The 16811-nt window shown below is 47.4% G+C and overlaps 1 protein-coding gene across 3 annotated transcripts in view; it reads left to right on the top strand.

Annotated features, from left to right (window-relative positions):
• PLSCR1 (phospholipid scramblase 1) overlaps nt 1-16811 on the top strand; it is a 67318-nt gene that overhangs the window by 11135 nt on the left and 39372 nt on the right. For all 3 annotated transcript variants that reach the window (XM_088472039.1, XM_088472038.1, XM_088472040.1), the window contains 2 exons: nt 7249-7281; nt 8184-8348. In XM_088472039.1, coding sequence (XP_088328165.1) covers nt 7269-7281; nt 8184-8348 — 178 coding nt within the window. In that variant the 5' untranslated portion in view covers nt 7249-7268. The remainder of the gene's footprint in view (nt 1-7248; nt 7282-8183; nt 8349-16811) is intronic.

Here is a 16811-nt window from a genome sequence, read left to right as displayed (position 1 = left end):
AAGGTCTGCCGGTTCCTCCTTCTCTGAAGGCTCATTCCACTAGGTCTGTGGGTCCTTCGTGGGCAGCTCGACGTGGTGCCTCTGCAGTCCAGATCTGCAAGGCTGCTACGTGGTCCTCTGTCCATACCTTCGTGAGGTATTACAGGTTTGACACCTTCGCCTCTCAGGATGCTTCCTTCGGGCGGCGGATTCTCCTTTCAGCACAGGAGCGTCCCCACCCTTAAAGGATACTGCTTTGGGACATCCCCAAGGTATCCTGTGGATACCCTATGGACCCTGAAGTAGAAAATATGAGCTATGGTAAGAACTTACCCTTGTTATCTCTATTTCTACGAAGTCCATAGGGTTCCACAGGACTCCCGCCCTGTCGCACCTGTGCTGCAGATGGGCTTTACTCTGGTCACCGTTTTTTCCGTCTCCCTCTGGTGAGAATGTGATTCTTGTGTGTATCCAGATCTTTTTTCTCTCTCTTCCTTCTCCTCCTCCGGCCTATGGCTTGGTAACTAACTGAGGTGCCTTGGCTCGGGGGCGGGGTATAGGAGGGGGACCCTAGTGCATCCTGGGAGGCTGAAAGCTTAACTCTATGGTGCCCGATGACTGACGTCACACCTATACCCCAAGGTATCCTGTGGAACCCTATGGACGTCGTAGAAATTAGAGATAACAAGGGTAAGTTCTTACCATATCTCATATTTTTTCATGTGCAATGAGTTTTAACAGCTGAAACTCGTTTGTGAATGGAGCCCATAGTCTTTAAAATGACAGTTTGAAGCTGTTTGGCTATGGGCAACCTTCATTTTCAAGTCTTTAGATGGTCGGCATATTTAGATGTACTAAGCTCTGGAAAGTGATAAAATGGAGAGTGATAAGCTGCCAACCAATCAGCTCCCAACTGTCATTTTACAAACACAGCCTGTAACATGACAGAAGCTGATTGGTTGCTAGTTTATCACACTCCATTTTATCACTTTTCAGAGCTTAGTACATCTCCCCCCCTCCCCCCCTGTTATGATCCTGTTATGGTCTAGATGCCACAGAAAACACTATATGCCACTGTTTTACATACAATTTGCTCATAAACTCAGGCTGTATTTACTCATTTCCTGAATATTTCCATACAAATGGAAACTTAGGGAGGGAAGGTGAAACATTTGTGAACCATGTAAACTAGACTCAGGAATGACTGATGTGCACGATTACCCACAGCACTAATTACTGTAAAGTGCTGTATTTAATCAATATGTAGGCTAAAGCTGGGTACGCACTGACAAATATATTGGCCGATCAATTGATCGGCCAATATACCTGGTGCAGGTCGGTCAGTGTGTACCAGCGATATGTCAGTGAACGATGTCGTTCAGATATAGCGCGTCGGCTCTGCTGCACAGTTCTGCCGATGGCAGATATATATGCAGATATATTGGGGCATCGTGAAGTGTGTACGGGGGATCTGCCGACCACTCGTACACTTGCAGCAGAGACCGCGGGGAGGGGGACGGATCACTAGATCTGCAGTTCTATTTGTTCAGTGTGTACCCAGCTTAAAGTTGTTCCATTGAATTGGCGATATATCTATAGTGCGACGCGTGAGTGCAGCGAATGTGTTTTTGAGTGACGCTGTTCATTGACCTATGCCATCTGCAGTGATCTGCATATATCTGTGCTATAGCACGTTTTTACATGCTACAGGCAGAGACACCCAGATTTTAATAATGCCGGGTCCTGCAGGATGCGCTGTCGGAGGCTCCCTAACCAGTGGCAGCGTCTCACCGTCCAATCGTAGCAGCCTCAGTCTTCCCCTCCTATCAGGTGTCACTAAGTAGGAGGGTCCTCGGCTCTCCCCTCTCTACTCCCATCGGATGCACTCTGGATGCTGCCTGAGACCTCCTTCCTTCCGGTGTCGCACGGTAGCTGGGACCCGGTTCTCCACTCCCATCGGCCCTCTGGGACTGTGGTTACCGGGTATGGGGCGAGCCCCAGCGCCTTAGTGCCAAAGTTGTGTGTGTGTGTGTGGTTTTTTTTTTTTTTAAGAATGAAACAGCTATCACACCCAAGCAAGCTCTCTAAAGATTCTTTCAGGCACTTTCTAGAAGTTAGTTTGTGTAATGACACAGCAACAACATCAAATTATCTAATAGGAGGGTAGACATTCAACATTTCTACATGAGAAAGCCGTGAATGATTAATATATAATAATGAATTTGAACACAGCACAAATGAGAATGAAATGTTGCCCACATAATCTGTTCATAATAATCTGGAGAAAAGTGTGTTATAAATTTACGTACAGTGCATCCGGAAAGTATTCACAACGCTTCACTTTTTTGACATTTTGTTATGTTACAGCCTTATTCCAAAATGGAATAAATACATTTTTGTCCTCAAAATTCTACACACCATACCCCATAATGACTTGTACAGTGTTTTTTTTTTTTGGGAGATTTTTGCAAATGTAATAATAAGTAAAAAAAAAAAAAAAACTAATGCTGGGCATACACTATACAATTGTCTGTCCAATCTGGCTGGTTGTGTATGGGAGAAAATGACAGTCGATCATATGATCTTAAACACTGGGAAAAAGACAAAAAAACTATTTGTTCAAATTGGTTATATTTGTGTGTGTGTGTGTGTGTGTGTGTGTGTTTGTTAACTTTTTAACCAATTTGTCTGAATGACCATTTTTATCTATTTTCCAGTGTTTGCGAGCAAATGGTCGATTTGTTATTTGCTCCTATGCATTACCAGGTTTTCATTTCAACCAGCCAGATTGGACAGATATCTGACAAATAATTGTATAGTGTATGCCCAGCATAAGAAGTCACATGTACATAAGTATTCACAGCCTTTGCCCTGAAGCTCAAAATTTAGGTCAGGTGCATCCTGTTTCCACTGATCATCCTTGAGATGTTCCTACAGCTTAATTGGAGTCCACGTGTGGTAAATTCAGTTGATAGACTGGATATGATTTTTAATGGCATAAACCTTTGTAAGATACCACACTTGACAGTGCATGTCAGAGTGCAATCCAAGCATGAAGTCCAAGTGGCCTCCATCATCCGTCAATGGAAGAAGTTCAGAACTACCAGGACTCTAACTAGAGTTGGCTGGCTGTCTAAACTGAGCGATCGGGGGAGAAGGGCCCTAGTAATGGAGGTGACAAAGAAACCGATGGTCACTCTGTCAGAGCTACAGCATTTCTCTGTGGAGCGTGGAGAACCTTCCAAAAGGACAACCATCTCTGCAGCAATCCACCAATCAGGCCTGTATGGTAGAGTGGCCAGACGGAAGCCACTCCTTAGTAAAAAGCACATGGCAGCCCACCTGGAGTTTGCCAAAATGCATCTGAAGGATTCACTGGTCTGATGAGACAAAGATTGAACTCTTTGGTGTGAATGCCAGGTGTTCTGTTTGGAGCAAACCAGGCACCGCTCATCACCAGGCCAATACCATCCCTACAGTGAAGCATGGTGGCGGCAGCATCATGCTGTGGGTATGTTTTTCAGTGGCAGGAACTGGGAGACTAGTCAGGATAAAAGGAAAGATGAATGCAGCAATGTACAGACATATCCTGGATGAAAACCTGCTCCAGAGCGCTCTTGACCTCAGACTGGGGCGACTGTTCATCTTTCAGCAGGACAGCAACTGTAAGCACACAGCCAAGCTATCAAAGGAGTGGCTTCAAGACAACCATGTGAATGTCCTTGAGTGGCCCAGACTTGAATCCAATTGAACATCTCTGGAGAGATCTGAAAATGGCTGTGCACCAACGCTTCCCATCCAACCTGATGGAGCTTGAGAGGTGCTGCAAAGAGGAATGGGCAAAACTGCCCAAAGATAGGTGTGCCAAGCTTGTGGCATCATAAAAAGACTTGAGGCTGTAATTGCTGCCAAAGGTGCATCAACAAAGTATTGAGCCAAGGTTGTGAATACTTATGTATGTGTGATTTGTGTTTTCTTTTTTTTTTGTTTTTTTTTTTTTTTAAATTAAATTTGCAAATTTCACAAAACTTTACACGTTGTCATTATGGGGTATTGTGTGTAGAATTTTGAGGACAAAAATGAATTTATTCCATTTTGGAATAGGGCTGTAACATAACAAGGTGGAAAAAGTGGAGCGTTATGTATACTTTCAGGATGCACTGTATGTGTCTTATTGACTCACTCAAATCTTTCAAATCTGTCTTTATGGGTCTGTTTACTAAGCAGTGTTAAGAGACAACGTGAAATGAGGTAAGGTACCAGCCAATCAGCTCCTAACTGCCATGTCACAGGCTGTGTTTGAAAAATTACAGTTGGGAGCTGATTGGCTGGTACCTTATCTCATTTCACTTTCTCTTAACACTGCTTAGTAAATAGACCCCTTAATCTTTTTTAAATAAAATAATATGCTCCTAATTGAGCATTGTGGGGGTTTTATTTAATAGTGGCGTTCCAACAGACAACTAGCCTTGAACCTCTACTTAAAAAACTTCTAGATTTTTTTTTTTTTTTATGAAAATTAAACTTTCTTAAGCGACATTAGAGCTTCTCCTATCTGTTTGCACTAATAAATGCTGCAGTGAGTGGAGGGGGGGGGTGAAAGTGGTAACAATACGTATACAAAGCTCTACCACTCCTCCACATCAGTCTCACACCATGGTATATGCATGCGACTGATCATTTATTAGAATAAAAAAACTAGCAATATGTTCCAAAGCCCATTGCTATAAAAGCCTACGATTGGTAAGTGTGTAAGCAATCACTAGAGTGCGCCCAGGGTGTATAGAGTACAGTGACTGTTCTAGTTGCGGGCTAACAGGGCCGTCGCTCGGTACGCCGACACCTAGAGGGTGCCACTGAGTCTAAATCTCCCCCCCCTTGGACCCAAAAAAAACCCCAGCCGCCGCCGGGAGGCTGCAATTGCCGGGCACCCGCTGATATTTGTTATCTGCAGGCACCCGGCTCCCTCCCTGCAGCCGAAAGCTGGAGCTCACTTCTGAGCTCCGGCTTCCGGCAGAGAGTACTATGGGAGGGACGTCATGATGTCATGACATTTCTCTCATAGATCTGAGGAACCGCGGTCGGACCGGACGGCAGCGGAAGCAGGAGCGGGGCTAAAGGTAAGTATTGTGGTGTTTTTTTTTTTTTATTTATTTATTTTTTTTAATTTATATTTTTTTCAGTCGGAAACACTGGGGGCACGATTATAGGGGGCATTACTACTGTAAGGGACATAACTACTATAGGGGGCTTTACTACTGGGGGGGAACTACTATAAGGGGCGTTACTACTGGGGGGCATTACTAATTGGGGGATTACTACTGTGGAGCTTTACTATAGGGGGCATTACTACTGGGGGCATTACCACTGGGGGTACTACTAATTGGGGCACTGCATGGGGGGGCACCACTACTGGGGCCATTGTGTAAGGGGCACCACTGCTGTGGGCATTGTATTAGGGGCACTACTACTGTGGGCCTTGTGTAGAAGGTACACTAATTTTGGCATTATTTAAAAGGGGCACCACTTTGTGTCACAACATAAGGGACTACTGTGTGGTATAATTTGAATTGGGGATAATGTATTATAAAGGTAATTACTCTGTGTGGCACAATGTATTATACATGGCATTGCTGCATGTGGCATAATGTGTTATACAGGTTATTACTGCATATAGCATAATGTGTTATAAAGGCCATTACTGTGTGTGGCATAATGTTATGTTATCTAAAAAAATGATTATTTTTTATTTATTTTTTTGGGTTGTGGGGGGGGGGGGGTCGCAACTGGGAACTTTCGCCCTGAGCTCCACAATGTCTAGAACCGACACTGATAGAGAATGCACAGGTCACCGGGAAAATGGCCGCGGCTGCCGCTTTCCCTGTACTGCGCATGCAACGGGAAAATGGCCACAGCGGCCATTTTCCAGTCGTTTTTAGAGCGCCTGACCCTTGTTCCAACGTGGGACTCCGGAGAGGTAAGTAATGCTATGGGTGCAGGATGTGCGGTGCAGGGAACCCCCTGGACCGAGGGGACCGTGTGCCCCACACACCCTGCAGCCATTATAGATACGCCCATGTCCGTTTTGTAAATAGATGTCAGACTTCAGTAGCCATTGACAGTAATGGGGACTGCAGTCTGCTGCGGTAGTTAGCCTTCTGCAGGAGATTTCTGTGAAATCTTCTACATTAGACTTCCTGCATAGCGGTGATACATAAAATTATGCAGAAACTAGTTTCTGCATAATTTTATGAAAACCACATACCAATAAATACACTTAAAAAATATCAAAGATTTTCTACTCTTACTATTGAACAAAAGTGCTCAAAGAATTCTCTTATTCTAGCTGTGTACTGTTCTGTTGTGTGGTGTGTGTTTTTTTTTTTTTGTGTGCGCTGGATGGGGGCAGCAGCACTCATGCTCCAGGTCCTTATGGCTCATCGTCTTCTTGATGTGTGGGAGGTGGAGTTGGGATTAGGAGGCGGGGAGCCGGGGACAGGATTAGGAGGCGGGCAGCCAGGGATAGGTGTAGGAAGTGGGTAGCCGGAAACAGGAAGAATCGGGGAGTCAGAGTATAGGTGGAGGGGAGCTGCGAGTTTGGGGCAATAAGACAGTTTATTTCAGAGGAAACTCTGTACTAGCATCACTATTGTGATAATCAGTCTATTAGTGCAAGGTTTTAAAAGCAAAGCATGCGTCTAATACCTAAAGTGTTTTCTCTGCTCTTCCTGGAAAGCATAACTTTCAGCTGCTTGTTTAAAATCTTGCAAGTTTTCACAATGTACTTAGAAGCCTGTAGCTTAGGGAAGAAAAGGGATGTGTGACACTAATTTTGTTTTTATATGATTTAAGTCCAATGGAGGCACTGACCAAAAGGTTTATTTATATGCAAGCTGAAAGGTGTACTAACCGTGCTTGCTGTGTGTACACTCGCCAAAGTTAAATGTACATTTTAAGCGGTATCAAGCTGCAATGTTTTTACTTTTTTTTTTTTTTTTTTTAAGTAACAAATGAATTCTAATTATGCTGTAGTTGGGTAGATTACATCAGGTAACTAACGACAACAATTGGCTGTTTTTGTTCTAAGTCTCCATACACAAATACATCAGTGCACATCTCTAGAGAGTCACACTAACCCTGGAGAGCTCCAGTGATGACAGATTAGGAAGGGTAGAAGTTGATATGGTAATTTTCTCAAATACATCTCGCAGTGTTTGCATAGTTATATTTTATTCTTTATAAATATATATATTTGTTTTTTTTTTACAGGTTTCTCTGCTTACGAGACAATGGAAATGAAAGGTAGAGCCATTTTTACTCCTATAACTAATTAATTTAACATTGTTTTCCCACTGTTATTGCAACATTAATACATAAAGCCATCACTTCCTCATTCTCCTAGCCAGACCCTCCTGTGCTGCTGTTATTCCCAGGGTTACTCCAATTTTTTTTGTCTCCCATTAAAATAGCATGAGCTGGAGGGTGAGTGTGAGGACTGATTACAAGTCACTGTCCTACCACTTTCCCTGCAGCATCACACAGCTGGGGCGCTAGGCCTATGCAAAGAACTGGTGGAGCACCAGGAACAAAAAATTGATGTATGGAAGGCCCCAGGTTACCATAGCAAGGGAAGAATAAACTAACACTTATCCCTGTAAAGTACATTCTTCCAATAAAACAAAGTTGATCTTTTTGTTTTAAAGGGGTTTAATCAGCAGTCTATTTTTGTCGCAGAGCTGTGAGTAGGGATGGCCATCTGTAGGTTATCTGTTGATGGTTGCCATCAATGGTACCATTCATTAGTGAATTACATCAAATGTATGAAATTGGCTGTGACCCACCGATGGTCATCCCTATGTAAATACTGGCTGGGCAGTGGGCCAATCAGTGGGGACGGGGCTTCGCGGGTCATGTTGGGGAGCGGAGCCAAGCTCTGTGTCCCGGCACTTGGAGGGGATTAAATAAAATGTCATGCAGCTCTGTGCCATCGATGGCGGTGACTCATTGGATCACCGCAATTGATGGCTAAACCGTCGACCATCGTTGTTAATAAACAATGTTTGATGGCCTTTTCTAGCTGTGAGTTGCAACTTTCTATTCTGTATACGTGTTGCTTGATATGAGGTAAATGTAACATATTAACTGGCTGAGTCTCTTTTTACTGGATCTTACTCTAAAATGATTATCTTCATTTTTACAACTAGATGGTAACAAAGTTAATGCCCCAAACGCCAGCTCAAATTGCCCTCCTGCAATCAACCCAGCCGTGGGAAATATGGGTCCAGGTTACCCCGGTGCAGGATATCCACCTACCACCTACCCTGCTCCTCCTTATGGTTATGCTCCAACCCCACAAGGACCATACCAAGGTAATCTGCTGATGCAGTGGATTGCAGTTCATTACATTTGATAATAAGTATGAGTGATGTCACTGTAAGATAAGTATGAATAGCGCAACACGACTGAACAGGCCCGTTCATAGAGGTGTGGCAGTCCCAAGCAAGGTGTTTTTTTTTTTTTTTTTTTTTAATTCCCACCCCCCTCCTGACAGTGAGCAGCACTAGGCGTCCGGATGGATGCCCGTGCTGCTGCTCAGTCTAGCAGTGCCCGCAACACCAATGAGGGAACTGGGGATTTCAGAAGGCGTCAGCGGAGTTAAAAGAGCTGGGCTCAGGACTGCAGCTGGAGACATCGGGGATCCAGGTAAGGTGGACCCTGCTGACAGGGAACCACGTGGAGGTCCGTACCTCTGGCAGTGAAGACCTGCCGGAGGCCGCTTCCCCACTAGACCACCGAGGCATAAAATTCTGGCGCTGCAGATAGTAAAAGGCCCTGTATAGCCAGTGTGTCTGGTGGTTTCATACAGCCTAGGGGAGGTAGGCTCTCCCTAGCGGCCCCTCCCCTGACCCAGACACTGGTTCATAGAGACTAGGTTTCCCGCGTCTGGGTTGCTCCTCACTGCCTCCCTGTTATGAGACGCCCAGAGACCACTTTCAGGTGCTCTCGGTAGCTGCGAATATCAGGAGGATTGGTCAGTCTCCCTGTATACCTCTCCTTAAGTGGCCAGGTTATACAGAGCTCCATATCCTACTAGGCCTTTGTGCTGTTTACTAGTTGATTAAAAGATCTATATCTCTCTATCTCGAGTATGGCTTCGTCCCCTGCTGCATTTCAGCAAATATGTGGCCTAAAACCAGAAGTCGGTCTGCTCTTCCTATAACTCCGGCCAGCCTGCAGACTCTGCATCTTCAATTGAGTGTGAGAACATGCATGGCTCCTCTCAGGAATCTCTCTCTCAGGAGAGGAGGATCATTTTCCAACAGCAGATGTTCCTTCCTTGATTAGGGCGGTAAAAACTATTTCTACTTCAGGTTCCATAGGGGGTCCACAGGGTTGACCTTGGGGTATAGCTGGATCCATAGGCACCACGCAGTTAGTTTTGCTGCTCCCAGGATGAACTGGGTCCATCCTCCTCTATACCCCGCCCAAGGCACATCAGTTTTAGTTGGTGGCCAGCCGGAGTCGGGTTACCTTGGCACAGGGAGGCTGCTTGGCAGCCCCTAAGCTTATTTTTAGAGTTCTTTTAATTTTATTTTGACTCTTCAGAGCGGCAGCTTCAGACTGTCCATTGGATATCTAAGCTGCTGCTCCTACACCCCTCTGGCACCGCGATGCCAGTACAGATCTGGGGATCGTGGCGGGGCCCCAGAGTCTGTGCTAGCACGGGCTCTGTACTCTCCCTCGACTGCTGCCGGAGTGCTGGGGATCAGGTAAGCTGTGGGTCACAGCTTGAGGTGACTCGCGTGTGTGCCTTATGCAGTTGCATGTCTCTGGGGAGAGACCGGAGGCGCTAGCTAGTAGCGGCGGGCTCCCCCTCTCCGGAGGCATACCCTGCGGGACCACCAGGGAGTTAAATGCCGGCAGCAGGGAACTGGTCTCCCGGAGGTTAAATGCTAGCCAGGGGAGAGAGCCTTCCCTGTTTAGCGGCTCCTCCCCTCAGTGCACCTTTCCGCTTGGGTCTGGCGACGCTGAGCTGCTTCCTCCTGTGGCCACACCTCCTCCTCTGAGGTCTCTGACAGCCATCTTTTCTTGGTTGGGCAGAGCAGATCTCTCCAGGCAGTGTGTGGTCAGATCTCCCTGTGTACCTCTCCCCGGCAGAAGGTCAGTGTACACAGCACTATAGCCCTCCCAGACACTGAATCTGGGCAGTTCATTGTAGTGGCAAGGTGCAGGGAGCATTAACTTTTTACGTTGTATGTGACTTTTGCTAGTGCTGAGTGTTTCTGCTTTCTTCTCTTTTTACTGTCAGTCTATAACTATCCATATCGTGTGTGTGCGTGTGTGTATATATATATATATATAAGAGAGAGAGAGACTCTCTGTCTGTCTGTCTCAAATTGCCACAGCTACACCTGTCCACATGTGGGGTCTCTCAATTACATGGTTTTCTCAGGAAGCTGTTTTACTAAACTGCGTGAATACTGTGTTTCGCAAGATGGCGTCGTTCCAATCTAATTTTAAACTGTTTCTGTCTCAGCCAATTATCCAGCTTCGACAGCTCCCAATCTGCTTGCCTGCAGATGCTGCACTGCAGTGGGGAATATGGAGGATTTATCATAGGATGGGTTGTGAGTGAGATGTCGTCAGTTACCTGGTCCCTCTAACCCCCCACCTTCGGGACAGGATCCCCCTTGGCCGGTATTTTCGCAGGTGCTGGCCTACATCGTGGACCACCTGGCGGTCCGGACTGCGCTCTCCATAGGGGGTTACCCAAACCAGCCACACACACCCCCCCCCCCCTTCTTCTCTGGGTGTACTGCAATTATTGCAGTCTCCACATGGGCCTCAGACAGTTCATCCATATGCGGGGTTCCCTATGTATGTCCAGTCTCCTCCGATGACGCAGCAGTCTGTCATTCCCTTCCAGGGTCTCCCGCAAGCTAACCCACCGTGGGTGGATGTGTTCTCCAATTCTGTCCAGAGTTTGGCGGCCTCTTCTTCGGCTTTTCAAACCATGTTGCGTAATGACAAGCCGCACAAGGCGTCGAAACGCACTGTTAAGTCATCCCAATCTGTGCAGCTATCGGACTCTGATGGGTCCTCTGAGGGCGAATTGCATGAGGATTCTGATTCAGATTCCCCTGCTCCGGAGGTGGAGACTAAATCTACCATTAATGTGCCGGCATTGGTGCGGGCTGTTCGGTCCATTCTTGATATAGAGGATGACTCCCCCGCCCCTAAGTCCAAGTATCCAAATTTTAAACAGGCAAAGGTGACTTCGGCTGTTTTTCCTTTTATCTGACCAGCTGACTGATCATATGGCGGAAGCCTGGCAGTCGCCTAGTAAGAGGTTCCAGCCGCAGAAACGTTTAAGCAGTAGTTATCCGTTTCATGCTAGTCATTGCAAGAAGTGGGAAACACCGCCAGCGGATTCTCAGTTACTCGCCTGATCAAGAGTGCTACTTTGCCAATGCCGTTCATTTCATCCCTAAAGGATCCCACGGATAGGAAAGTGGAGACTTGTTTAAAGTCCATTTATTCTCTCTCTGGGGTGGTGGCCCATCTGTCCATGGCCATCTCTTGGGTGGCTAAAGCCATTGAGAGCTGGACCAATGTACTGGAGGATACGTTTCCAGAAGAAGCTCCGGAGGTTAAGAGAAGTTTGGTTGGTCAGATGAGGGATGCCGCTTCATATATTGGGTAAGCGTCTTTGGATGCCAGTCTTCTAACTTCTAGAGTTTCGGCGGCAGCGGTCTCTGCTCGCTGGTCTTTGTGGTTTCGTTCTTGGAGAGCGGATGCGGATTCCAAGAAAGGCCTGGAGGCCCTTACCCTTTAATGGGGAGACTTTGTTTGGCCCTGACCTGGACAAAATTGTTGATACCTTGGCAAAGTCTAAATCGGCATTTCTGCCATCAGCAGCTCCGCCTTCTAAAGCTAGGACCTCAGCCTTTTGGTCCTTTCGGACTCCGGGTCAGTCCTTCCCGAGGCAGTCATTAACCAAGACTGCCCCTAAACCAAAGAAGCAGGCCTGGAGCACTAGACGCCCTGCTTCCAAGCCAGAAGATAAGCCTTCAGCCTGATTGGATGGGCCTCTCTCTGGGGGATCCCAGAGTGGGGGGTTAACTTATTCAATTTACCCAGTGCAATACCACCATGGATGCTTGGGTACGAGAAGTGGTCTCTCAGGGGTACTCTCGTCAGCAAAGGCTCTTTCTGACTCCGGAAATTTTCCTCCCTCCAACTACAAGTGAGCAGTTGTTTAAAGACTCCCCAAGTGTCTGCTCACTTGGCAATGAGAGTTCTGGGGTCCATGGTGTTGACGTTTGACATGGTGGAGTATGCCCTGTTTCATTCCAGGCCCCTGCAGGGGCTGATTCTATCCAAATGGAACGGTTTGCCACACCGAATCAGGACTCGGATGCTTGTGTTGTCCCTGGAGTTGCACCTGTCGATGGCTTGGTGGCTTCTGACATCTCATCTCACCAAGGGCCGCCCCTTTTGGATCCCGGACTGGGTCCTGCTCATGGCTGATGCAAGTCTCCGGGGTTGGGGGCAGTGCCGGGCCACTTTCCCTCAGGGCCGTTGGACAGCGGAAGATGCAGTTCTTCCCATCAATATTCTGGAACTTAGGGCCGTATACAGGGCCTTCCAGTTGTCCGGTCACGCTCTTCGTGGAAAGGCAGTGCAAGTTCAGGCCGACAATGCCACCACAGTGGCGTACATCAACCGTCAAGGGGGGACTCTCAGTCGAGCAGCCATGTCAGAGGTGTCACTCATCCTGTCTTGGGCAGAGTGCCACCTGCTGGCTATCTCGGCAGTCTTCATTCCAGGAGTTCTCAACTGGGAAGTGGACTTCCTCAGCCATCACGACGTGTATCCCGGGGAATGGTCCCTTCATCCAGATGTATTTCAACTGCTCGTGGACAAGTGGTGACTGCCGGAGGTGGACCTCTTGGCCTCGCGTCACAATCGCAAATTGTCTCTGTACGGGTCCAGGACAAGAGACACCGGCGCAAGCCTGGTGGATGCGCTGTCAGTGAAGTGGACATTTCAGCTGGCGTATCTTTTCCCTCTGATAGCCTTGCTGCTTCTGGTCCTTCGGACCTTCAAACAGGACTGTGGCACGCCTCTGCTGGTGGCACCGGCTTGGCCCAGACGTCCCTGGTACTCCGATCCTTGAGGCCTTTCCATCGAGGTTCCGTTTCTTCTGCCTCAACATCAGGACCTGTTGTCTCAGGGGCCCTGCCTTTAGCTGGATCTGGGTCATCTGTCTTTGACAGCGTGGCTCTTGAGATATCCGTCTTAAGGGCCTGGGGTTTTTCCAGCTCAGTCATTAGCACAATGCTACAGGTGCGCAAGCTTGCTTCCACCAGGATTTACCACAGGGTGTGGCGTACTTATTTTCAATGGTGTGAGTCCAGAAACTACGATCCTCAATTGTTTTGTGTTTCTAGGATTGTGGCGTTCCTTCAGTCTGGATTGGACCTAGGGTTATGCCTCTCTTCATTGGAAGTTCAGGTGTCTACACTTTCTGTGTGGTTCCAGCGTAGGATTGCTACTCTGCCTGATGTCTGCACCTTTTTCCAGTGTGTTCTCAGGATTCAACCTCCTTTTGTTCCACCAGTGGCTCTTTGGGGTTTGGCAGTGGTGCTTTGGGCACTGCAAGGTCCTCCATTTGAACCTCTTGAGTCGGTGGAACTCAAGTGGATGCCCCTTAAGACTTTTGTTTTTGTTTTTCTCCTGGAAATTGCTTCGGCCAGGAGAGTGCCCGAATTAGGAGTGCTTTCTTGCCGTTCTCCTTTTCTAACTTCTTTCACCTGGACAGGGCAGTGCTTCGCACCCATCCGGGTATTCTTCCTAATGTGATCTCTAAGTTCCACATTAATCAGGAAATAGTTGTGCGGGTGTTTCAGTCACTTGATCTCTCGGCTGGTGAGGCTTCCTTTTAGATGTTGTCCGTGCTCTCAAAGTTTGTGGACCGGACTAGTTCCATTCGGAAGTCTGATGATTTGTTTGTCCTCTTTGGTATTCACAAGAGGTTGGCCTGCCAACAAACAAACTTTGGCCCGTTGGCTTCATTTGGTTATTTGTGAGGCTTATTCACAAGAGGGTTTACCTGTTCCGGCCTCTGTTAAGGCTCATTCCACTCGGTCTGTGGGTCCCTCGTGGGCTGCTGGCCGTGGTGCCTCAGCTATTCAGCTGTGAAGGCGGCCACCTGGTCTTCCATACAGACTTTTCTATGGTTCTATAAGTTTGACACCTTCGCCTCTCAGGATGCATCCTTCGGGCGCCGGATTCTCCTTTCAGCACAGGAGCGTCCCCACCCTTAGTTGTACTGCTTTGGGACATCCCCAAGGTCAACCCTGTGGATCCCCTATGGAACCTGAAGTAGAATACAAGAGATATGGTAAGAACTTATGTTTATTTCTGTTTCTACGAGGTCCACAGGGCGCCTGCCCTGATGCATCTGGCTTCATATGGGCTATGTGGCTGGTCACCGGTTTTCCGTCTCCCTTTTCTGTGAGTATGATTCTTGTGTTCCAGTCTTCCTTCTCCGTTTTTATCTCCTCCGGCCTTGGCTACTTACCAACTGATGTGCCTGTGGCTGGGGCGGGGTATAGAGGAGGATGGACCCAGTGCATCCTGGGAGCAGCAAAGCTTTAACTGCGTGGTGCCCATGGATCCAGCTATACCCCAAGGTCAACCTTATGGACCTCGTAGAAACAGATAAAGGTAAGTTCTTACCATATCTTGTTTTTAAACATAGTGAAGAGCCAGAACCTAGGAAGGCTCCGGTGTTCAAATGCCAGAGGGTTGTTGAGGCTGAGTTTTTGTTTTTTTTTCTAAATCTGAGCAACTCTCTGAACTTATGGGGGAAGCATGGAGTTCTCCGGATAGACTATTCCAAGTTACAAAGAAGGTTACCGCTTTATACTCCGTCCCACGAATGCGCTAAGTGGGAAGTTCCGCTGACTGTGGATGCTCTTGTGGCACATCTGCCTATACCATCTGCATCCTCCCTTAAGGATTTCACAGAAATACTTGAAGCTTGGCCTTCCCTTTTTTTTTTTTTTTCTCTGTCGAAGGCTGTTACCTGCCCGGCCACGGCATGGGTATCTTAGGCCATTGAAGAATAGATAGGGGCACTGGAAAATACGCTTCCAGGGAACAGCTGACAATTCTCTTCTATATCAAGTAAGCTGTCTCCTATATGGGAGAGGTGGCATTAGACTTCTAAGAAGTCAGCTCTATGGATAAGAAACTGGAAAGCAGACGCAGGGTCTAAGAAGGCTTTGGAATCCCTGCCGTTTTAAGGGAGGCATTCTGTTTGGCACAGAATTGGGTAAGATTGTAGTTACTTTGACAGTTTCCAAGGTGGCTGGTCTGCCTTGACTACCCCTAGACCTAGGCAGTCGTCATTTCGAGCCTTTCACACGCAAGAAAAACCAAAAGGTCGTCCTTCCTCTAGACAACCCAGTTCTCGTAAGAGACTGCAAACTTGGAGATCTTGGGCAATCAGATGTTCAGTTTTCAAGTCAGATAATAAACCCACAGCCTGATGGGGCCTATCCCTGGGGAAGCCCATGGTGGGAGGCAGACTTCTTCAGTTTTCAGATACCTGGCATCTCTCAACAGACGCCTGGGTCCGGGAAGTGGTCTCGTGAGGGTACGCCCTTACTGTCTGGAGAAGTCCCCCGCAAAGGTTTTTCTGCACAACTCCTCCAGCAGAGTCTGCAGAGGCCTTGGCCACCCAGCAGGCTATTTGTTCCCTGCTGGAATCTGGTAATAATCCGGGTTCCGTTGGATCAACAAAGGGGTTATTATTCCAATCTATTTTTTATCCAAAAGCCCAATGGATCCCACCAACCTATTCTGAATCTTAAGGGTCTCTACACATTTATCTGGTTGCCCAAGTTCTGTATGGAAACTCTTCGGTCAATTGTTCTGGCAATGGAACGGGGGGATTTTATGGACATTCACTATGCGTATCTGCATGTGCCAATTACACCTTCCCACCAAAGGTTTCTGCAGAAACCTTTCCAATTTCAGGGGCTGCCTTTTGGTTTGTCAACAGCCCTGCGGATTTTTACCAAGATAATGGCAGTAATAACTGCCTACCTCAGGTGTCAGGGAGTCAGGATTCTACCATACTTGGACGATCTCCTGATATTGGCACAGTCTCTAGAGCTATTGCAGCATCATCTCCAGACTATTGCCTGCCTACACAGACACAGCTGGATCGAAAATTGGAAACTGTAATCTTTCTCCAGTACAGCAGATTGTGCCAGACAAGCCAGGCATGCACCAAGGATATTTCTGCCTGGAGACAAGATTGTGGCCCTTCAATTGCAGATTTGCAGTTTTCTTTGTAATCCGTTAGTGTCTCTACACTCGGTGATGCAGGTTATGGTGTCCACCTTCAACATGGTGGAATATGCTCAGTTTCACGCCATACCATTGCAACAGCTGATCCTCTCCCAGTGGAACGGGGAGTACCAGTTAAAGTCAGACATTCAGTCTTTCCAGAGGTTCGGCTGTCCTTCTCTTGGTGGTTGCAGATGGTTCATCTGAACAGGGGTCGCCCCTTCTGGATTACAGATTGGGTGCTCCTCACTACTGATGCCAGCCTCCCTGGATGGGGCGCAGTGACGTGTCGTCACACCTTTCAGGGAAGTTGGACGACCAAGGAGGGTCTCCTATCCATAAACATCCTGGAACTGCATGCAGTATTTGGAGCACTCGTTCAGGCACAGGATATACTGAAGGGCCAGCCTGTTCAGGTGTACAGTCCGACAACGCAACCGCAGTAGCCTACCTCAACATCAGGGAGG

The sequence above is a fragment of the Taudactylus pleione genome, unplaced genomic scaffold, assembly GCF_031769625.1.
Source record: "Taudactylus pleione unplaced genomic scaffold, aTauple2 ptg000120l, whole genome shotgun sequence".
Taxonomy (NCBI): Eukaryota; Metazoa; Chordata; class Amphibia; order Anura; family Myobatrachidae; genus Taudactylus; species Taudactylus pleione.
Note: the sequence above shows the minus strand (reverse complement) of the source record. Positions and strands in the feature narration are given on the sequence as shown.